At 45.7% G+C, this 24296-nt stretch overlaps 1 protein-coding gene across 3 annotated transcripts in view; it reads left to right on the top strand.

Annotated features, from left to right (window-relative positions):
• Window positions 1-24296, top strand: part of HACL1 (2-hydroxyacyl-CoA lyase 1) — a 114514-nt gene that overhangs the window by 52424 nt on the left and 37794 nt on the right. For all 3 annotated transcript variants that reach the window (XM_029589209.1, XM_029589211.1, XM_029589212.1), the window contains exons 7-9: window positions 6717-6811; window positions 18081-18193; window positions 22383-22518. In XM_029589209.1, the coding sequence (XP_029445069.1) occupies window positions 6717-6811; window positions 18081-18193; window positions 22383-22518 (344 nt within the window). The remainder of the gene's footprint in view (window positions 1-6716; window positions 6812-18080; window positions 18194-22382; window positions 22519-24296) is intronic.

Below are 24296 nucleotides of genomic sequence, written 5' to 3'. Positions count from 1 at the left end.
GTTACATCGTTAAATAGAGCCCAGCATGGAAAACTTTTGTCAAAGTTTCTAGAAGCTTTGACTGGCATACTGAGCACGCCCAGCAAACCACTATCCGCATGTCCACGAGAGGTCCCCCTTCAGTTTCTTCTTTTCCTCAATGCATTTGCTTCACGGGTTTGGAGCTCAGCTCATGTTGTTTTTCTTGTTTTTTTCCCGGTTCTTCTCCGTCCAAACGCTGGGTCCCCCTTCTCTGGACGGTGTCCCCTCCTCGGCGCGGTACGTTAATTTTTATACCTTCTCTGTGGTTGATTCCCAGTGTGTCGACTGCTCGCCAGTTGTTTATATCCTCCATGGCATCATCCGGTTTTCACCGCCCCCAGTGCCCGTGGACAATGTCTATCACGGATCTGCATGAGGTTTGTATCCTCTGCCTGGGGGCACAACATGACATTCAAGGGTGTCAGCTGTGTGACCAGATGACCCCAAGGGCCATCATTTATTTATTTTTATGTATTTATTCTTTTTCTATACCGACATTCATGACCCGTCATATCACATCGGTTTACATCAAACATAGGAGAAGTACATCGAACAGGGGGTGAAAACTTGGTCGGTGACAGGGTATTAACGTTTTGCAAAACCATTTAGAGCATAACAATTTTGAACCAAAAAACTAGGGTGGGGAGTAGTAGAGTAACAGGGGAGATGGCGAGAAAGGGTTACTTAGGACCGAAGGAAAAAGCAATATAAAATATAGCAATATAACAATATCAACACGATAAAAACGATGTAACCAAAATAACAATTGGACTATGTAACTTATATCTTAGGAATCTTAAGTATCTAGGGCTGTGGAATCATGGGAGGTGGGGTAGGAGGAGATCTAGTGGTGAGAAGTGAGATGGTGGGGGTACCCTGGGGGGGGGGAGGGGGAAGGGAAGCACAGTGGGAGGGACATAGACCTAAAAGTGATGGACGGGGGAAGAACGAGGGTAGACTGGAGGATTGACGTGGGGGGGGGGGGGTGCGGGACAGTGGGACGGACGGGAATTGAGGCTGAGCTGTAACGCATGTGGGGGAGGGTTCTACAGTTTACAGTTGTACAATCATTTTAAGGAAACGCTTGCTTAAAAAGCCACGTTTTAATTTTTTTCTTGAAAGTCAGCAGGCATTGTTCTTGGCGTAGGTCTGGGGGTAGTGCATTCCATTGTGTCGGACCAGCTGTGGAGAAGGCACGTTTCCTTATTGATGCGTGGTGAGAGGACTTGGTGGGTGGAGCTTGAAGGGTATCTCTGTACGCTGCTCTGATCGGCAACTTCGTCTACACACTTCTGGTGGAAGTGTGTAGACGAAGCGCATCTCAATAAAATGGAGAAAACGTTTTAGCTCCAAGAAGTCTGCTCCATCCATGCCTGCATTGGAATCGACACCCCGAGGTCGAGGGGAACCGCTCAATACGCTTCCCCTTGCCCACACCCCCATTGGCATCGTCTAAGGACCATGGAGGCGGTGACCGCTCTTTCATGGTCTCTCCACTTTCAAGGAAATTGAGATCCTCATCTTCCTCTGTGCCGAAGAAAGACCGGGCTGAGCACTGTGGGAGATCCTGCAAGCATTGGCATTAGTTGTCTTTGATGTGTGGCACCAGTAATCCCATGCCAAGGAGGACCCCCACCGTTCAATAGGCCCGTGAGTCCTAGGTGATCCCCACCGGGCCTCGGGCCTCCTCTGAGCTCCGAGGAAGTGCCAGTGATGCCTCATCCCCTTCCATCAGTCCTGTCCTCGCAGGACTTCCAGGAGAGTTGGACCGCAGAGTGTAGTGTGTGGTACTCTGAGTCCTGTGGAGCATTGAACTGCCTCTGACACTGGCCCCATACCGGTGCCGGAGCCCAAACCATCCATTCTGGTACCCCTGCTCAAGCTTCTGGATGTCCTGCTTGAAGCACTCCCAACGCAACCTGTGCCCAAGGGACCTGTGCCACCAATGCCCCCCTCGGGTGTGATTCCCATCATTGGGTCCTCCGAGAAGGAAGAAATGCACAGACCGCCAGCGCCGTCCAGTACAGTGGTCCCGAGGCCTTCGTTTCTCAGGCCATCTGGCCTCCCTAGATCCTCTGTGTCCCGCTACCACCAGGGCCATCTACTCCATTGGTGCCTTTGGTTCCCTTGAGGCCTTCTGTACCTAGATCTGGGGACTTGCGCAGACTTCACCCACGTAGGCCCTCCGCGAAGAAGTGGGTCCCTATAATCCATGGGGAGATGACTCCTGAGTCTTCCTCCGAGTTACCCGACAATCCTCTCTCGGAGCCTTCACCTCCAGAGGAAAGATGTCTGTCTCCCCCGGAGGACTTTTCCTTTGCAGGCTTTGTACAGACCATGGCCGAGACCATCCCCTTCCAGCTTCTTACGGAGAAGGATGTGCAGCATAAAATGTTGATGTCCTCCAGTTTATCGATGCCCCAAAGGAGATAGTGGATGTTCCCATCCATGATATTTTTAAAGACCTCCTTCTTTGGATGTGGTCACACCCGATATCCATTGCCCCAGTTAATAGGAAGGTGGATGCCACCTATTTGGTGCAATAGGCCTTGGGCTTTGAGAAGTGCCATCTCCTCCATCAGTCTGTGGTAGTGGAGTCTGCCCTCAAACGGGCCATACGCTCCTGCACCCATGCCTCGGCTCCTCCGGGACGAAAGCATAGAGAGCTCGATGCCTTGGGTAGAAAGGTTTTTCAGGGCGCCATGCTCATCGCCCGAATAGCCTCTTACCAGTTGTACATGAGCCAGAACAATCGGAACTTATGGAAGCAGGTCCAAGAACTTGCAGAGCATCTCCCGCAACAACAACCGGAATCGTCTGCTTCAAGCAAACAATGTCTCCAAGTGGGAAAACACGAGGTGATGGGAAAACACGAGGTGAGATCCACCTACGATGTCTTTGAGACTGCTGCCAGGGTGGCTGCCGTGGGCATCGGTGCCCGTAGGTTGGCCTGGCTCCGTGCTTCCGGCCTATGGCCAGAGGTCCAGGAGAAATTGGCTGACCTCCCCTGTACAGGAGAGAACCTTGTTGGGGCCAAGGTCAGGGATGCGGTAGCCCAATTGAAGAAAAACCATGAAACCCTTCAACAGCTAACCGCCAGTGCTTCAGACCCGCAGTCCTCTGTACAGAAACCTTCCTGACCCAGTTCTGAAAGGTCTTTCTATAGGCAGTGGAAATATTATACCCCTGTCTCCCGGTCTTGCACACCCCGTACTGCTTCCAGGGGCGCTCTTGTCAACAGAACGTCTAGACCCCAGCCGGCCCCTCAACAGGCCCTGGCTATGGGGTTTTGACTGGAGGCGAGGGAGCATGAGTCAGCATGTCATACCCCTGCCAACTGAGTGGGGGGGCAGACTTCTTTGCTTTGCCCATCATTGGTCGCTCATCTTGGACCGATTGGTCTTCACTATTGTTCAACAGGGGTATCGACTAAACTTCAAGAAATCCCGGAGGACTCTCCCCTATGTCCATCAATGGGTTTGTCTGCCCAACAGGACATACTTCTTGCAGAGCTCTTTGCCCTACTACAGGTGGGAGCAGTAGAACCCGTCCCCCATCACCGGGGTCGAGGGCTCTAGTCCAGATATTTCCTGATACTCAAGAGAACAGGGGGTTTGCGCCCCATTCTTGATCTCAGGGAGTTGAATAACTTCCTCAGAAGGGAAAAGTTCAAAATGATTTCTCTGGGTACTCTAATCCCCCTACTCAAAAAGGGGGACTGACTCTGCTACCTCGACCTCAAGGATGCCAAGGCCCACATCTCCATCTTCCCCAGACACAGGACGTATTTGCACTTTGTGGTGGGAGAGGTTCACTACCAATACCAGGTGCTGCCTCGTGTCTTCACCAAATGCCTGGCAGTGATGGAAGCGTACCTCAGACGCCAGGTGGTGCACGTCTTCCCTTATCTAGACGAATGGCTGTTCAAAAGCAATTCCCAAGCAGGAGTGATGGATACTTTAACCCTGATCATGCGGGCGCTACAGTCTCTGAGATTTAATAACTACCCAAAATCCCACCTCTACCCATCTCCCCTGCTGGACTTCATAGGAGCCAGACTGGTCATGGCTCAGGCAAAAGCGTTCTTGCCCTGCAATCGGGCTCTTCCCTATCCTCGCTGGCAGCCTTGGTGCGCAACAGTCAGTACGTGAGTGCTCGCTTACTGCTTTGTTTGCTGGGCCATATGGCAGCCTCTGTTCATGTTACCCCATTCTTCCAGGCTGCCCTGCCTCAAATAGTGCTTACCACAGATGCCTCTCCCCAGGGCTGGAGGACCCATGTGGACAACCTCCATATGCAGGATTACGGGACAGCTCAAGAAGCTCTGTGTCAGAGCTTCGGGCAATTCATTCCGCACTTTGGGCATTCCGAGACCACTTGTCCCACAAAGCAGTCCTGATGTGCACGGGCAATCAGGTTGCGATGTGATACATCAACAAGCAGGGACGCATGGGATCGCTCTTCCTCTGCCAGGAGGCTGTACAAATCTGGTCCTGGGCTGTATCGCAAGGGTTGTCCCTGCGATCCATCTACCTGCCGGGGACACTGAATGTGCTGGCAGACCGTCTAAGCTGCTCTTTTCACCCACACAAGTGGTTGATGGACCCAATAGTGGCAGTCCGGAACTTCCGCCTGTGGGGAACTCCAGATGTGAACCTGTTCACCTTCCCGTTCAACTGCAAAGTGAGCAATTTTTGATCCCTATTCAGGACAGACGGCTGTCCACCCGCTGATGCTTTCACCCTTCATTGGGACACTGGTCTCCTGTACGCGACTCTCCTCTTCTGCTTCTCATGAAAACTCTCCTGAAGCTCCAGCAGAACCAGGGGACCATGATCCTAATAGTGCCTCACTGGCCCAGTTAGGTCTGGTTTCCGCTCCTTCAGGACCTGTTGATCAGGGATCCCCTCCGCCTGGGAACTGCGCCCGAGCTGATAACTCAGAATCAGGGCACCCTGCGCCATCTGAACCTCCGGGCGTTATCCTTGATGGCCTGGATGTTGAGCGCCTAGTCCTTCAGCCCCTGGCTTTCTCAGAAGGGGGTCCCCAGGTACTGGTAGCTTCCAGGAAGCCTTCCACTAGGAAGTCTTACAAGCTGAAATAGAAGAGGTTCTCAGTGTGGTGTGCAGAGCATAGATTAGATCCATTCACGTGCCCACTTCCCAGGTTCTTGGACTACTTGTGGCACCTTTCCAAGGCTGGGCTTAAAACTACCTAGGTCAGAGTCCATCTCAGTTCAACCTCTATTGTATGTTGTTTCATGCAGGGCCTGCTGCAGCTAAAGCTGCCTCTGTGGGCCCCCCCCCCCCCCCCCCCATGGTTTCCTGGGATCTCAGTGTTGTGCTAGCATGACTCATGCATTCTCCTTTTGAGTCTATGTGCACCCGTGTGCTGAAATTCCTCACCTGGAAGGTCTTATTCCTAGTGGCAGTTACTTCGGCTCGCAGGGTAAGCAAGCTTCAGACCTTAGTAATGTACCCACCTTACATGAAATTTTTTCATGATCCGTATGCATCCCAAGTTCCTGCCTAAAGTCGTGACTGATTTTCACCTTAATCAGTCCATTGTTACCCACCTTTTTCCTGAGGCCCCATTCCCATTGAGGGGAATGGGCCTTGCATAATTTGGATTTCAAGAGAGCTCTGGCCTACTACTTAGATCATTCAGCTGGCCATAGATGGTCCATCCAGCTATTCATATCTTTTGATAAGAACAGACTGGGGGTCACTGTGGGTAAAACAGACCTTATCCAACATACTAGCAGACTACAATTCATTCTGCTATGCACAATTAGGCCTTTAACTTGAAGGCTAGGTTCAGGCTTACTCTGTGAGGGCTATGGTGGCCTCGGCAGTCCCCGTTGCCGAGATCTGCAGGGCTGCACCATGGATCTCCCTAGTCACGATTGCTGCCCATTACTGTTTGGAGAAGGATGATCGACAAGATAGTAAATTCGGCCAATCTGTCCTGTGCAACCTCTTCCAGACTTAAACCCAACTCTTCCTACCTAGGGCCCTCTACTTGAAACCAGGCTGTCTCCCTACCTTCCAACAGTACGTCAGTTGTTTTTGTGCCCGTTAGCACCTTGTTCTGTACTTGTTGATCTTGGTTGTTGCTAGTAACAGCCTGGAGCTTGGTATTCACCCATCTGTGAGGACTACCATCCTGCTTGTCCTAGGAGAAAGCGCAGATGCTTTCCTGTATCAGGTGTTCTCCTAGGACAGCAGGATATTAGTCCTCAGGAAACCCGCCCGTCACCTGCGGAGTTGCTTTTTCCTGCGGTTTGTTATTTTATTTTTTCGCTCGTATATTAAAAGTCTGAAGGGGGACCACACATGGATAGTGGCATGCTGAGCATGCTCAGTGTGCCAGTCAAAGCTTCTAGAAACTTTGACAAAAGTTTTCTGTGCCGGGCTCCATCTGATGATGTCACCCATCTGTGAGGACTAACATCCTGCTGTCCTAGGAGAAAACCTGTTACAGGTAAGCAACGGCGCTTTCTGCTTTAAGCTAGCTGCATGCAGGAGTAATGCATCTGAACATTTAATAAACATTTTTCTGATTTATAAAATACAGTATTCACGCTGTATAGAAATGTTTTCTGTCGACAGCCGAAGAAAGACTAAAACATGCTGTGTCTGTCATTTTGGACATTGAGGAAATGATTTATGTTCTCCTTTCATGTTTAAACCTAGGCAGTCAGAAGCAGCATTTATGGTCGTCCAGGGGCCTGTTATGTCGACATACCTGGAGACTTTGTAAACAGTCATGTGAACAAGACTTCTGTTAGGTGTGTACACATTTCCCCATATGAAATACTTTGAGTTTTTTTTATGAATTTTTTTTCTGTGATGCTGTTAAACTCTATTTTAGATTCTTCATAGTCTCCAGTAATCACAGCAAAGCCTTTTCGTAGCAGGTCAGGTGGTTCTGTAAGTCTCTTTCAAGGATAACCCCCAGTGGCTTCATTCATCCAGCCAGAGGTACCCAAACTCCTCTGGAGTGTTTGTTCTCGCCCTGGAGTTTTAATGCAACATCTGTCATGATGGAAGATCTCCGAACCAGGTCTATTTGACCATCAGCTTACATGTTCTCTAATTTAAGATCACCAACATTTTTTTCCCTGGCATAACTGAACACAGATGTATTGCGCGTAGTGGTCACTATACATTAGCTGGGATGGGAACAGTTACTTTGGCTTTTAATATTCTGTATTCCTTTATGTTGTATATCGCTCTGGGTCTGATGAGGAAAGCGATTCATTAATTGGAGTAATAAATTGTTTCCTCTACATTCAGGCAGGCCAGTCCCCACCAGCGGGTTATGCACCTCTGCCAGCAGATGGAGATGGAGTAAGAAGTTGATGTCTGGATATATAGTCCTGCCCTGACATCATCCCACTTTTATTCTTCATGTCTAGCAAATGGTGGACATGAATGAATTTCCCTACTGGGGATTGCCTGTAAAAAAATAAAATAAAATAATAAATAAAAAATAAAGACAACATGATTACATAGCACCGCTTGCCTTCTAAGGTGATACCATTCGGTCCCTCCCTCAGTAGAGAGCCTTCAGTCTGATAGCCTTGGTTGGTGTGGACTTAAAAAAAAAATAAAAAAATAAAAAAATTTTAGCAGCTGCAGGCTGAGATGCTCGGCAGTGAAGGCTTTGTCCTCCCCCCCCCCATAGCCAGGACCCATTCCTTCTCTCAGCCAGAGAGGGCTGAGCTCAGGTAAAAGTTTCTATTTAAAAAAAGAAAAGAAAGGAACTGTTTTTAGTGAGATTTCTTCCTACCGGGTCTTCTTCCTCGTCGTTTGGCTTCTCCCGCTCACTTCTCTGGGGAGTTCTGTGACGTGTGAAGGCAGCTCAGGCACAGCAGGTGAGCAGCCTTTTGGCTAGGCCTCACTATCAGGCTTCTCTTTCCTGGCACGCGATAGGTCGTGGCAGTGAATTCATGCCCTTTTTGTGTGTGTTGGTGCGCACCTCTTTGTGCAACTCCTGTTGGGGGCATGTTGTTGAGCATTTTTTTCTGAACTCTCATTTTGTGCATCTGGTTGGGCTGGTCTCTGTGTGTTTGTACGTGTGTATTGAGCGCATACCAACCATGATGCTAGAGGCAAAGAAGTCTAAGCACTTAAGGGTAAATTTTAAAAGGGGCTCTTGGGCGTCCATGGGTGCATGGCTCCTGGTGCGAGCATATGGACATGCAAATTTTATAACATGTGCATCACCATGTGCATGTTATAAAATCCAGTACCCACGAGCACATAGATTTGAAGTCTCTGCAAGAGAATTCCACCTTTCTACAGGGACATCCGTCTGAGTCGGCAATACCTGCTATTTTGGGATCGCACACTTGGAGCTCCTCTGTGTCTGTCACCATGGGAAGATGCTGTGGCACAGCATGTTCTGACAATGTTCGAATGGATATGGATAAAGATGACACCGATGATGATTGTGGTGGCTCCCCTATTGAGGAAGGGTGATTCCCTCAGATTTGTAGCTACATAGGACTCTTCTCCATTTCTTTCTTAGAGATGAGTTGCTGAGCTTGATCTCTCAGACTTTGAAGACCTTTGGAGTGGCTGGGAGTGACTCATCGGATATGTAGAAGGACTCCATATTGGTCACACTTTGCAAGGCTTCATGTTTCTTTCCCCTCTTGGATGCGATTCAAGAGTTGATTGACCCTGAATGGGGTGCGCCAGAGGCAAGCTTTAAAGGGGGGTGTACCTAGGCGGGTTTATACCTCTTGGATTCGCAGGCCAGAAAACAGTTGTGTTTCCCATAGGTGGATGCTTTGGTGTGTTCTGATACTAAGCGAGCCACCATCCCGGTGGAAGAAGGAGCAGCTCTTAAGGATGCTTAGGATAGGAGGATTGAGGCTATCCTTAAAAATGCCTTTGAGGCAGTGGTGATGAATTTACAAATTGCTTCTTGTTGTGCCCTGGTAGTTCGAGCTACCTTATCTTTCTCAAGACTGGCAGCACAGTTTCGGATAGCAGATCTACGGTTGAACCGGGGGCTGCCTTCTTAGCTGATATGGACTATGAGCTGGTTTTCATAGCTGCCAGAGGAGCGCCTTCTATTATAGCGGCTAGACGGCAGCTGTGGCGGCGCAATTGATCGGCAGACACTATTTCTAAGTCCAATCTCTCAAAGCTGCCCTTCAAGGGTTTGCTTTTGTTTGGCAGTGAGTTGTAAATGCTGGTAAATAGATGGGAGAAACACAAGTCACTCGCTTGCCAGAGGATAAGAAGCCAGTTTCTTTGACTTTTCAAGCAAGTAACCATTCTCGAGACTACAAGCAATTTTTGTCCTTATAAGAACATAAGAAATTGCCATGCTGGGTTAGACCAAAGATCCATCAAGCCCAGCATCCTGTTTCCAACAGTGGCCAAACCAGGCCACAAATACCTGGCAAGTACCCAAACACTAAGAAGATCCCATGCTACTGATGCCAGTAATAGCAGAAGCCATTCCCTAAGTCAACTTGATTAATTGCAGTTAATGGACTTCTCCAAGAACGTATCCAAACCTTTTTTAAACCCAGCTACACTAACTGCACTAACCACATCCTCTGGCAACAAATTCCAGAGCTTAATTGTGCGCTGAGTGAGAGAATTTTCTCTGATTAGTCTTAAATGTGCTATTGCTAACTTCATGGAGTGCCCCCTAGTCTTTCTATTATCTGAAAGTGTAAATAACCGATTCACATCTACTCGTTCAAGACCTCTCATTATTTTAAAGACCTCTATCATATCTCCCCTCAGCTGTCTCTTCTCCAAGCTGAATCCTCTTGGGGGAGCTATTCCATCCCCTTTATCATTTTGGTCACCCTTCTCCGAACCTTCTCCATTGCAACTATATTTTTTTTGAGATGCGGCGACCAGAATTGTACACAGTATTCAAGGTGTGGTCTCATTATGGAGCGATATAGAGGCATTATGACATTTTCCGTTTTGTTAACCATTCCCTTCTTAATAATTACTAACATTGTTTGCTTTTTTGAATGCTGAAGCACACTGAGCCTACGAGTTCAAAGTATTATCCACTATGATGCCTAGATCTTTTTCCATTATTACTGCATTGCCAAATTGATTAGCTTCCCTGATTTCTCATCATTTCATCATCTGTCTGACCATTTTGTCCAGTTGGATGGTAATATACTCTTATCACTATACTCTGACTCAACACACATGGGATTTTACCCATATAGATTCTACTGAGCATTTAGTCTCTTGTATGATCTTTATCCTGTTGGACTCTATACCCTCCCGGACATAAAGTGCCACATCCCCACCAAGTTGATCCTCCCTATCATTGTGATATAATTTGTACCCTGATATAGCTTCTTCCTAGAGATCCCATCCCTTCGGCAGGTTCAATCTTATCGCCCCAGAAGGCCTCTGAAGGATGCGGGCTTTGAAAGTGGAGCCCTGCGATCTTCTCAATGAAGGTTTTTGGGCTCACCTGTTGTTGTGGTAGATATGTGGGTGCCTATCTTGCTTTTATCACAGGTGGGTCCAGATTACATCTGATCAGTGGGTCCTCTAAGTGGTTTGGGAAGGCTATTCTCTAGAATTTCTTAGCATTCCTCCGGATGCTTTTATGAAACCTCCATGCAACTCCCCTCTAGAAGAGGATAGCAGTGGAAACTACATTGCAAAAGCTGTTGTCCCTGAAAGCCATGATTTCCGTTCCTGAATCGTAGTAAAATATGGGCCACTATTCCATTTATTTTGTCATCCCCAAGAAAGAAGGGTCCTTTCCGCTCATTCTGGATCTCAAAGGCGTCAATTGTCATTTGCGGGTCACTCATTTCCAAATGGAAGCGGTGCACTCTGTCAAAATGGCAGTACAGTCAGGGGAATTCCTTATGTCTCTGAATCTGACGGAGGCATTTCTGCATATCTCCATTCGCCAGGAACATCAACGGTTCCTACGGTTTGCCATTCTGGGTCACCATTACCTGTTTCAGGCCTTGCCTTTCGGGCTGGCCACTGCGCCCAAGAACTTCTCCAAGGTCATGGTGATGGTAACGGCAGCCTTGCGCATAGATGACATTCTGGTTTACCCATATCTGGACAGTTGCTTGATTCTGGCGAAGAGTGTGGAAGAGAGACTCCGGGCTTCTTGCAACGTAGTCTTATTGCTACAGGAACTAGGTTGGGTGGTGAACCTGGCTAAGAGCAATTTGCGGCTGTCTCAGTCTCTGGAGTATCTTGGCATTTGCTTTGATACAAAGCAGCATATACAGTATGGAAACTCTTTTAGCTTGTGAAACCAGACCTCATATATTATGTGAGAGAACTTTTTTGTGTGTACATACTCTCACTTCTCCAAAGGTATACAATACCTATTACTACATGATTAGCATCATATGTAGTATTGTTTAACCATTTATAATCATTGGTCTTGGTTTCACTAATTTTTTCAAAATATTTTTTTAAATTTGTATTTTTTTTAGTAACGCTTATCATTTCACGTTGAGCGATTAAACGCTGAAGGAGTGATCATATGTTCTGCCCAACACGGCTCGTGTTTCTTAAATGCTTCGTCGGGGGCGAAATATTTCTTTTAGTTCTGCATAATAAAAGAACAACATTTGGGTTTTTTTTTCTTTTCCAATTTATTCTTTATTGAATTTTCATTTAAATTTTTAAACAAAAATATCAGGATGTAATACAGATATTATTACATTTCAAATTAATGGTTACCATAATCTTTTACATCTCTATTACATAACCCATAATTGGGGGAGCTTTACTATAATCATGTTAAATAAAACAATACTAGAGACTGAGAGAGAGAAAATAGAACATCTATTGGTCATCTATACAACCTCCTACTACTTGCTTATCTAACAAAAATGTCTCCAACTGCAAAGGGTCAGAGAAACTGTATTTATTACCTTGATAGTTAAGTAAACATAAGCAAGGATACTTTAGGAAAAAACTTGCTCTTATAGCAAGCAACTTAACTTTCAAGGAAAGGAAATGTCTCCTCTTTGCCTGAGTGGCACGGGAGACATCAGGAAAAATTAAGATTCTCTGACCACAAAAATTCAAGTCTTTGTTTTAGGAAATCCTTAAACAGTTTATCTTTGTCAGCTTCCATTAGGAAGGACACAAAGTGGCCCTCTTATGAATAATATCAATAGACTCCTCGAGGAAGGTCGAGACTCCAATACTTGGGGACTCGGCACCTTCCTCTTCCTTTTCTTCAATTTTATTTGGAAAATAAAAGATTTTTGAAATTGCTGGTATCTCTCTCTTCATATTGCATTACTTCCTTTAAATATTTCTTAAACATTTCAAACAGCAACAAAAGCCTGGTCTTTGGGAAGTTAATTAATCGCAAGTTCTTATATCTCATTATGTTTTCCAGGTTTTCTAATTCTCTATGAATAGAGATACTATCTCTAATATGAGCAGATTCGGTATTTTCTAACAATTTAATCTTAGATGTAATTTTTACCATATCTTCTTTTAAAACATTTACTTCCTTTATTTGTTGTTCTATCTGTATTTTGTTTGAATTTACTATAGCTGACAAAGACTCGTTCAATTGTGAGACATTATTATTAACAATTGACATCAGTTTCCATAAATCTTGCAAGGTTATATTGTCAGGGGGGTTAGCAGGCCATTGCTCAGGCCTTTTCAACTCCCCAGCAACATGTCCTTTAACATATATAGATGGTTGTTCACTTATCTTTATTCCTCCTGAGGCTACACAGACACTTCCATCAGGTTGGCTGTCTGCTTCTAGGTGCAAAAAATCATCCGGTAACGATGCCTTAAGTTGTGGAGGAGATGATGGTCCCTCACCAGGACTAAGGGAGGCTGAGAACTGCTCCCCTTTATTGTCCTCAAATGGTGATTCGATCCGTTTAAAAACGTGATTGTCTATGGGGCCCCTCGTTGTTATTGGAAAACTTTTAATTTTCTTTTCTTCCCCATTAGGACTTGGAGACGAATAGGCAGTAAAAGTTCACCTAATATTCATTCCAAAGCAACTGTACCACCAAGTGCTGGAATGTCTGGACTGCTCCGGACCAAGCCGCGCGCCCCTTTGGAGTGCACGGCTTAGGTGCGCCAACGGCGTCGGTGCACCGTCTGCTGGTTGATTTTTAAAGGCAGGCACTGGTGGATGATGTCACATAACCCCGCCTCCTCTCGGGTTCTCAGCTGTTCCTCCGGTGCGATTTTGTAAGGGGGCAGTCCTTTCTCAGCGCTCAGTTCATTTGGGGGCATCTCTCTCTGCTTCTCTCATCGCTCCCCAAGCTTTCCTGGGTCCGCCGCTTGATCGATCTCACAAACCAAACAACGACCAATAGTAAAAAGTTACACATTTATGATGTCAAATTAGTCATCCAATCCACTGCCTCATTCATACCAGATGGACTTTGTGCAGATAAATTAAATATCCATTTTTGCTCACAGTAATTTAACTGTTTGAATGTCGCCACTCCAATCAGAATCTACCACTTGATCTAATACAGTCCATTGTAAATGCTGAAACATGAGAATATTGAACACAATGTTTTACCATTGGGGCTTCCATATTGACCGTATCGATCCTACTTCTATGTTCTCTTAAATGGACCTTAACTTGTCTACTCGTTCGTCCTATGTAAATGGAAGGACAGGGACACTGAAATAAATACCCAACATTGGTTGATTCACAATTAGTTGGTTTTTTTTTTTTTATTGTGTTCCTGTACAAGGATGTTGCCAAAATGTTCCAGTAATTGATTGTGCACACATATCACACTCTCCACAAATATGTTTGGTTTGTGAGATCGATCATTGGCTGCTATGACATCCGAAGGCTGGTTTAAAAACAGCCCAGGTAAAATACAAGATGGAGGATCGCACTGGAAAAGCTGAAAGTTGTGAACGAGTGACAGCAGAAAATTTTGGAGTGTATGTATACTGGATAATGGTTAAATGTTGTATTAACAAGCCAGCATGTTAAAACAAATGTTCTTTTATTATGCAGAACTAAAAGAAATAATATTTCGCCCCTGACGAAGCATTTAAGAAACACTAGCCATGTCGGGCAGAATATATCGCTCCTTCAGCGTTTAATCGCTCAACGTGAAATGATGTGTTATTAAAAAAAGATACAAATTAAAAAAAAATATTTCTAAAAAATTAGTGAAACCAAGACCAATGATTATAAATGGTTAAACAATACTACATATGATGCTAATCATGTAGTAATAGGTATTGTATACCTTTTGGAGAAGTGAGAGTATATACACACAAAAAAGTTCTCTCACATAATATATGAGGTCTGGTCTCACAAGCTAAAAGAGTTTCCATGCTGTATATGGTGTTTTGTTGATTCATGTATCAAGTAGCTACATTGTATTAGCAGTTTAAGTATATAAGTTGATACAAAGCAGGGCAGGGTATTTCTGTCAGAGTTGAATCCAAAGGTTATTCGAGTCCAGACCCTGACAAACACTATTCGCCCGACAGAGTGGTCTTATCTACAGCTCCTAGGATTGATGGCTGCCACATTGGCAGTAATTCCCTGGGCAAGGGCAAATATTCATCCTCTTCAATGCACTTTGCTTTCCTGAAGGAATCTGCAGTCGCAGGACTACATGGTAAGGCTTCTTCTACCATTGGAGGTGAGGACTCATTTGCAGTGGTGGTTGTAGGCAGATCATCTCAGGAAGGAAGTTTCCCTGGAGATGCCGGATTGGTTGGTGCTCACAACAGATGCAGGCCTTCTGGGTTGTGGGGCTCACTGTCAGGAGCTGATGATACAAGGTCGCTGGAATGCCGAGGAGCATCAACCAGCTGGAAGCGCAGGTGATTCGGCTAGCGTGCTTTTGTTTTGCTGAGCAACTAGAGGCTTGGGTGGTCCGGATAATGTCAGACAATGGGATGACTGTGGCCTACATCAGTCATCAGGGCAGACCCAAGAGTCAGCAGATATTAGAGGAGATAGATGCGCTCATGGTATAGGCAGAGGAACATTTTCTAGGCATATCTGCCTCTCACAATCCTGGAAAGGGCATATTGGAGCCAACTTCCTCAGAGGGAAAAACTTGAACCCAGAAGAGTGGGAACTGGCGGACCAAGCCTTTCAGCTCCTTGTGGAGCACTGGTGCCGCCTGTACCTAGACTTGTTGGAGACCTCTGACAGTGTGAAAGTTCCTTGGATTTTTAGTCGCAGACAGGACTGAAAGTGTTGGGACATCGATGCTCTCGTTTAGGAATGGCCACATGGCAGCCTGCTGTATGCATTCCCGCCCTGGCCTCTGATGGGCAGGATCATCTGGAAGATTGCAAGTCAAACCAACACCATCCTTTTGGTGGGTCCAGATTGGGCCCCAGAGGCCGTGGTATGCCAATCTACAGAGATTGCTGGTGGGTAGTCCTATCAGATTACCACCTCGGAAGGATCTATTGCATCAGCGACCTATTCTACACGAACCGGATTGGTTTTGTCTTGCAGTTTGGCCATTAAAAGGGCTCAGTTGTTGAAGCATGGTTATTCACCTGCCATAATTTCCACTTACTTCAGGCCAGGAAATTTTCTTCTTCTCTGGCCTATGTTAGTGTTTGGAGAGTTTTTGAGACCTGGTGGTCTGAGTGAGGCTCTCAACCTCTGAAGCTGGATATTCCCTTAAATTTGGAGTTCTTACACAATGAATTGAGTAAAAGCTCGGCCCTTAACACCTTAAAGGTTCAAGTTGCGGCCCTCGCTTGTTATAGGGTGTGAGTTAATGGTGGGCCTTTGTCTTCCCATCCTATTGTCCTGGTTCTTGAAGGGAGTTGAGCATCTTTTTCTTTGCAGCTTCCAGTGCCTTTGAGGGATCGTAATCTGGTCCTGGAATTCTTGACAGGTCTGACCCTTCGGCAGCTGCTTGGTCTTTCCTTGTGGCTGCTTACCTTGAAAATAGTTTTTATGGTGGCGCAATCTGTTTGGCTCATTGGTTTTCCGAACTGCAGGCCCTTTCTCGCCATGAGCCCTTTCTGCATGTGAGTCCGGGAGCAGTACATCTTCGACTGTGCTTTCATTTTTACCAAAAGTGGTTTTGGAATTTCATTTGACTCTGTCCATTTCCCTGCCCACCCACCTTGGACAGTAACAGGGATGGAAATGAGTATCGTCTTTTGCATTCCGTGGACATCAAGCGACATTTGCTGCAGTACTTGGAGGTAACTAAATCTGTCTGGAAGTCTGATTGCCTGTTTGTACTCCATGGTGGCGGTAAACAGGGGGTACCAGCAACACGGGCAGCTATAGCCCATTGGGTTAAGGAAGTCATTACGGCCACCAATATGGCTGCTGAAATTCTGTTGCCGAAACAAATTAGACCGCATTCCACAAGGGCTCAGGCAGTATCATGGGCGGAACTTTGTTGTCACCTATAGATTTGCCAAGCGGCGACGTGGTCATTCTTGCACACCTTTTCCAAGCATTAGTGCTTGGATGTTTGGGCTAGGGAGGATGCCATGTTTACAAGGGCGGTGTTGACTTGACCACTGGCAGCCTCCCACCCTCTTCGGGATTAGCTTTGGGTAATTCCCATTAGTGGGGATTGGCCTGGCTGATAACTGATAATGTCCTTTCCTCTCATGAGAGTAGGTCAATCTCCGACCCACCCTCGGCTGCCGTTGTTTAACTTTAGTTTGTTTTTTTGGGGGCAGACATTGCAGAGTATTGTTCCTGCTATTTGTTAAAGACTGATAAGTGGCATATCTAGCCCCTCAGTTTAGTGAATAAGTTACTACTTTGGGCTGAGCTCAGTGTTCCCGATTGGGTTGAAAGCATGTGTGGTTGATGGTTAGTAAACATGTTGAAGTATACTCAGTTTGTCCACAGTTTGGCTTTTCTAGAGAGTACTGGCAGGCCGATGGCGGGGCAGGATTATATATCCGTGACAGTCAGCTTCTTACTCCGTCTCCATCTGCTGGCAGAAGTGCATAACCCACTGATGGGATTGGCCTGCCCTCGTTAAAGGAAAGGAAATTATCAGGTAAGTACTAATTTCTCCATTCCCCCTATAGAGAACCCTGGTATGTACTCTGTTGTGCATGAGCTGGCTTGGGAGTGACACCCAGTTGTTATGAGTGTGAAAGGAAGAGAGACCTAGGCCACACTGGTCATTTTCACAACTCCCAATAAATTAATTGGATTTTAGCTGTATATGTAACTTAAAAAACAATATATAGTCCTCACAACTCCATTTTCTTAGTGTGATAAGTGGTGTCCTCCAGTCAAGTAAATTTTTTAAAAAAAAGCTTATGCCCCTTTCTTTATTGTAAGATATGTAGCCTTAGAGAAAAACATTTTGGTACAGTTTAATTAAGATGAAGCTAAGAACTTGGTTGATGTGACCTCACTGTCTTTCTCTGCTTAACCAGTTTGTTCTGGTGGCTGGAGACATGACGACAAAACACCCGTTAGAATGCAATATTCTGTTTCAGATGTGTTTGTAGAAGAATGGTGGTTCTGATGTGCTCTGATCATGAACACTTCTACATCACTGGGTGTGGGAGAGGAAAGGGTTGGCACAGCAGCTTTTTCTCCTGGGCTTTTGGGCTTCTTAGCTCAGTTGGAGGTGGCATCTACTGGGCCACGGTGCCATGAGATTTATTTTGTACTGTCTAGGCGGGGGGGGGAGGGTAGTTATAGATCACCATCTCCAGAAAAATGCATGTGGCAATGCATTGCAATCTCATAAAACTACTGTATATACAGACAGTAAATCGATACATATAAAATGTGAAACAGAAGCTTTAGAACATTGCATTTCAAATACATGAAAACAAAACTGCAGCTCCCTCTGGAACTTGTGATGCATGCTCCCTGAGTCTGGCATTCGCTATTACGTTGTGTGATGGCTGGGACTTCCTCCTGCCAGGGGCTGTAAACACGGCCTCCTCAGCATCTCCAGCTCCAACCTGTGGACACTGGGCTTGGTGGAGCACTGCATTTGCTGCTGGGCCAGCCTGTGGATCATGGTTTTATTGTAACTGGCACTGGTAGGTAATTTCCTCTTTTTTTTTTTTGTTTCTTTGTCTCAGGTATGTTGAATGTTGCCTGTCTCCACCTATTTGCCTGGCAGAAGCTTCTGCTGTGTCTGAAGCCACATCTGTCCTTATGAATGCCCGGCGACCTCTCCTAATCGTTGGCAAAGGTATCGCATTGGACTGCTTCCCCTTTCAGCTCCTCTCACAAGCATCCTTGTGTGTGTGTGTGTGTGTGTGTGTGTGTGTGTGTGTGTGTGTGTGTAAAAAGAGGAGGTGGTTGCTGTAAGCAAAACAGAAGACAACTGCCAGGCACAAGGTAAAGTCTGATGCTCACGCATTAGTAAGGCATGAGCAACTAGTGAAGGAAAAATAAACCTAGCCGTCATTCAATCCATAGTAGTTGCAGAGAGGAGAAACCATGTGTAGCCTTCATTGCCACTTCACAGAAGCCATGCTCCTTGAAAGAGTCAAAACGGAAGAGGATCTTGGCGAAAAGCAGCAGGGGGAGAGGAGCAGTTGTAGCACCTTCTACTGTTAGTATAATTTAAGTACTTGGTGAGCTCTGCTCTCATGTCTCTAGCAACTGCCTTTGTTTTGTTTTTAAATCTCCTTCCCAGAATTTACACTGGTGGTTTTTGCAATATTTGTTAGATGAGTTGTATCAGAGCAATAATGGAACACATGTATATGCTGGATGCACGCATGTACCAGTGATTAACGTGCCTCTTTAGAGCCCCAGTTTTTCTCTCCTTAGATCATGACAAAATTAATTGGAGTTTGGGCTTAATATTCAGAGGCTAATAAGGTAGCATGGAAGTGCGACACTGAGTCTTGGCTCGCACCGCTGGCAGTTTGCTGAGCAGTAGAGGTTGTGAGGCACTGATCCATCAAGTGTGACTAAAATGTTTCAGAACCTGCAAGCTTCTCTCATCTGTGCCAAGCCCATAGCCCCTCTGTGTGATCTGCACTCAAATCCACCACCGAGATAAATGTTTTACCTTCGAATCCTCTTGATGAAGCATCAGCATGTGTGAACTGCCATTGGGGTGCGCATGGCTGCTTGCCTGTTTCTGGCTGCACGATCCAGATTAGTAAATGAAAATGAAAGCTTTATCCCACTTACAGGCTTGGATTGTCTGCAGTCTTTGCGTGAGGGTGATCACTTCATGGTTTCTACAGGCGTGGCTCCCGGGCTGTGTTCAGGAGCGGCACCAACATGGAAGTGATTCTGCCACGAGCCTTTCAGGGGCAGGCATTACTAGGTCAAAATTGTACTGTTCTGAAATATGCTGCAAATGTAAAAGATCAGCTCCAAATCCAGCTTAAAAGATTCTAGTATATTTTGATCTTTCTCCACCCAAGTTTGCTGTGATGAGTTATTACAAATGTTGTACGCTAACAATGGCCTCTGAAGCACCTTGCACGCTGATAAGCATCCTCCTAATATTGAAGGCAATGATCAAAGGCATTTCTGTGGTCAAAATGGTGGGGTTTTTTTGCCCATGGGAATGGTCTCTTTGATTATTGCACACCCTGTGTGCGGGTAAATGTACACAGGTTTTCAAAAATGCTAGTATTTTTATCCGCATATAGAGGTGTTTCAGAGGGGCAGGGAAAGAGGGGAGAATAGAACAACATGCGTAGTTGTGGGAAATGTGTTTTCATGTCACTTTGTTCTGCACTGAGTTAGCCAGTATTGAATTATTTTGAGCTACTACAACAGGGGTGGCCAACTCTGGTCCTATAGAACTGCAAACAAGCTTGGTTTTCAGGTTATCCACAATTAATATGTTTGAGATTGATTTGTATGCATTGCCTCCGCTGTATGCATATCTATCTCATGCATATTCATTGTGGATATCCTGAAAAACAGGCTTGTTTGTGGTTGTTGAGGACTGGAGTTGACCACCCCTGTATTGGGCTTCTGTGCTGCTTTATATGTATACTTGCTTTCTGTTTCTTTGCAAGCTGAGTTGCTGGTAGCTTGCAGTTCCTTTTTACCTGCTTAATAACAGCAATGCATGACTCAATTAGGTGTAAAAGTGTAAAAATAGATTCAATTATATATACATGTATATCTCTTACAAAATAGCAACTACCATCGTACTTCTGATTCTCATTATGGAACGCCTGGTTTTTTTTTTCCCCCAGTAAAATGTACACACGAAACTGAAAATATATGCGTGTTCTCACAGTTTATAAAATAGCTTATACATGCGAACTTGCTACTTATGTGCATATATGCTATGTTTACGCATTGAGCCTCTTTGAAAAGCTGTCCTCAGTACATGTAAGTGGGTGCATGGAGAGATATGCTAGTATTTTATAAACTGTGTGACGAGAGCCGCAGAGTTTATAAAATGTGTATTTTTGCCCAGAAAGTGCATACATATGTCAGTATGCATGTATATTTGTAATGCAGGAACACATGCTTTCTCTATTCATTCTATTAAAAATACGTATTTTAGCAAATGAAAACATAATTATGCGACAGTTTGATGTGAAAGCTGCGCATCTACACAGAGGAATTAATAAGTCTACAGGAAGCAACCTCCAGGGACTGATGAAGAGGAAACGATGACAAGAGTTTACAAACTCAAAAAGGCAAAATACGGATTAAAACAATCAAGATCATGAGAAGTGCATGATATTGGATCAAATACTACATGGCAAAAACATATTCTCAGATATCAAGAATCAAAAGTTATTTTGTGTTTATAAAGCTTCTGGAGAAAGAACAATTGGTTATTCATATGCAAATTAGAACTCTTGGACTCAAGATGGAAGATCTACCAAAGATTATGAGGTAGATATTAAAAACATACGCGTGCGCAAGGCTGCACAAAATCGGCAGCCTGCGCACGCCAAGCCGCGCAGCCTGCCTCCGTTCCCTCTGAGGCCGCTTCGAAATCGGAGCAGCCTCGGAGGGAACTTTCCTTCCTCCCCTCTGCACCTTCCCCTACCTAACCCACCCTCCCGGCCCTATCTAACCCTTCCCCCTACCTTTATCAGAAAAGTTACTACTGCCTCTGGCGCAGCAGGCCCCAACACAGGCCGCTGTGTCGGGGCACTCGGCCACGCCCCCGGACCGCCCCTTTTTGCAAGCCCCGGGACTTACGCGCGTCCCGGGGCTTGCGCGCGCCGCCGAGCCTATGCAAAATAGGCTCGGCGGCGCGCAGGGGGGTTTTAAAAGGGTTAGGCGCGTACCTTATGCGCGTAACCCTTTTAAAATCCGGCCCTATGTATATAAGCTATCCCAAGCTGGAAAACTGTTAAACAGATGATGTGCTTCTCTACTTGTGAAGCTCAATACACTGCTCTGGCAAAGAAGGAAAGTGGTTAACTAAAATTCTGAAAGAACCTGGATTTAGAAAGTAATATAAAAACCCATAACAACTGGCAACCAACTTGCGATGAAATTGGTGGAGAGTAAATCAGTGAACACATTGATCTTAAATATTTATTTATGATAGAGAAAGTGAAACAGGGAAAATGTCAAGAGATGATTGCTGATGCCTTGAGCAAATCATTTCAAAAGAATGCAAATCAATTCTGTATGCAAGTATTTGGACTTATTAAATAAGTTAATCGTACCAAGTGACATTCATATGAGTCTGAGTGTTGGAAACGTGTTTCATGTTACTGTACTAGACTATATAGAATTAGCTTGTACAGAAATATTTTGAGCTATTAGCCTTCTGTTGTGCTCTGTTTTTTCTCGCACTTGTTTACCGTTTCTGTGTGAGTTGTTGGCTGCATCGGCTCCATTTTACATCAAGCTAGGCTGGGAAGAGATGATTTTTAGGACCAGAGATCCTGGTTTTGGAAAGGTTTACCTTCCTTGGGCCTCTTAGAGCAGACATCATATGTTGTGAATGTTGGTGATCAGAGAACTTAGTGCTGTATGTGGTAAATTACAGATTTTCAAGTCCTCACCCCCAAAAAGTTTCTAATCCTTTAACCATCAAAACATTGCTTGACTTTCTCAAGTTCATATGGTGCGAGATGATTTTGGGGGGATTGATGGAGCCAATAGGATTTCAGATGGCACAGCTCTGCGCTCCAACCACTGGTCTGCACTGCCAGCTACTGTCACCCCTCATCTTCGTTAGAGGCAGTTGATAATAGACGGGCATAGTCTTAATGTCTAATATCATTAACTGGTAGAAGGAGCACCTGAGGAGCAGCGCCATGTCCAGTGCATGGTTCCCCTGGATTATCACATTTAGATGAATGTTAGGTAAGCAAGGAGAAAGGTGAGAAATTTAAATCTGAGAGGAGACTTGCAGAGCCTGTGTCATTTTGCTGCAAGATACAGCCTAGGTTGGATTTCTGCTAATCAAATATTTTCTGCAGGTGCTGCTTATTCGCGTGCCGAGAGAAGTATCCGAAAGCTGGTGGACCAGTGTGGACTGCCGTTTTTACCAACTCCAATGGGGAAAGGTGTCGTTCCTGACAACCATCTTAACTGTGTCTCAGCAGCCAGATCCAGGTCAGCAGAATCACCCCACATTTCTTTTCACCACCACTGGAAAAAGAATATGGTAAAAAAATGTATTTTGAAAAGACTAGATGAGAACTGAACAAGAAATCAAGCTTTATTATATCTGGAGTTAAGCTTCTCTGGCTTTTTTGGGGTGTAGTTAAACAAAAGAAGATAGATTTCTTTAAAATAGATTTTTTGTGTGTGTGTGTAAATCTATTTGTAAAGCATACAGCCTTTTCTAGTCTTAGTCTCATTTACTCAGAGTGGACCAGCAATGCACTGTGCAAAAGAAAGCTGAAAATGCATCCAAAACGTTATGAAACGAACACACAAAACATACAATATGGGCTGTGGAAAATGCTTTCCCCAAAGAATTTTCATAATAGCCACCTTGTTTTGCTTAATGTGTGAATTAGCACAGACTTCAGTGGCTCTCATTCCTGGCATTGATAATCCCATATATCCAGGGTTTATGCTGGTTTATGTCTCTGTATGCAGGCTCACTGGTCATGGCTAGATGCATCAGGTGCACTTGATACATTCATACCTGTAAACATGCAGCATTGGTTATTTTTTTTTTCTGTATTCACTGTAGGGTATGTCACTTGATATTTCACTGTATACCATAAAAAAAACCCAAAACACTGTGGGGTAGATTTTAAAAGAAGCGCGATCAGCCTACTTTTGCTTGCGCATCAGACTCAAGCAAAAGTACGCTGGATTTTAGTAGATACGCGCGGAGCCGCGCGTATCCACTAAAATCCTGGATCGGCGCGCGCAAGGCTATCGATTTTGTATAGCCTGCGCGCGCCGAGCCGCGCTGCCTCCCCCCGTTCCCTCCAAGGCCGCTCCGAAATCGGAGCGGCCTCGGAGGGAACTTTCCTTTGCCCTCCCCTCACCTTACCCTCCCTTCCCCTACCTAACCCACCCCCCCGGCCCTGTCTACACCCCCCCTTACCTTTGTCGGGGGATTTACGCCTCCCGGAGGGAGACGTAAATCCCCGCGCGCCAGCGGGCCTGCTGCGCGCCGGGCTGCGACCTGGGGGCGGGTACGGAGGGTGCGGCCACGCCCCCGGGCCGTAGCCACGCCCCGTACCCGCCCCCAAAACGCTGCCGACACGCCCCCGCAACGCCGCGCGCTCCGGCCCCGCCCCCCGACACGCCCCCCTCCGAGAACCCCGGGACGTACGCGAGTCCCGGGGCTCTGCGCGCGCCGGGAGGCCTATGTAAAATAGGCTTCCCGGCGCGCAGGGCCCTGCTCGCATAAATCCGCCCGGTTTTGGGCGGATTTACGCGAGCAGGGCTCTGAAAATCCGCCCCTGTGTGTAGTGGAACTTCCAGTAAGAAATAGTGAAATGTCCTGTAACAAAATGGGTGATATTGAATATCCCTTCTGCATGTGGACTGGATTTCACTCAGAATGTGTCCTCAGATTTCCAGATTATGGCAACTCCGGTCCTGGAATGCCATAAACAGGTCTGGTTTTCAAGATATCCTGTCTCCATTGTTTACAAATATATCATATATTATTTATTGTGGATGGCCTTGGCACACCAAGATTGGATTTCCCTACCCTTGAAGTAGCCCATAATGGTAGTTAGGTCTCCTGGATTCATCTAAGACCAAATGTATAATATGAGAGAAAAACCCTTTCATGCCTTATGTGTTCTTATGTCTGAACTTCTTGACTTGAAAGCATTATGGTCGCACTGTCTCATAATGTGATGAAGTCTTTTAATGTTGCTTGCAGATTAACACGTGTGCAATGTCAGAAATTCAATGTG

The sequence above is a fragment of the Rhinatrema bivittatum genome, chromosome 2, assembly GCF_901001135.1.
Source record: "Rhinatrema bivittatum chromosome 2, aRhiBiv1.1, whole genome shotgun sequence".
Lineage (NCBI taxonomy): Eukaryota > Metazoa > Chordata > Amphibia > Gymnophiona > Rhinatrematidae > Rhinatrema > Rhinatrema bivittatum.
This window is presented reverse-complemented; position numbering and strand designations above follow the sequence as displayed.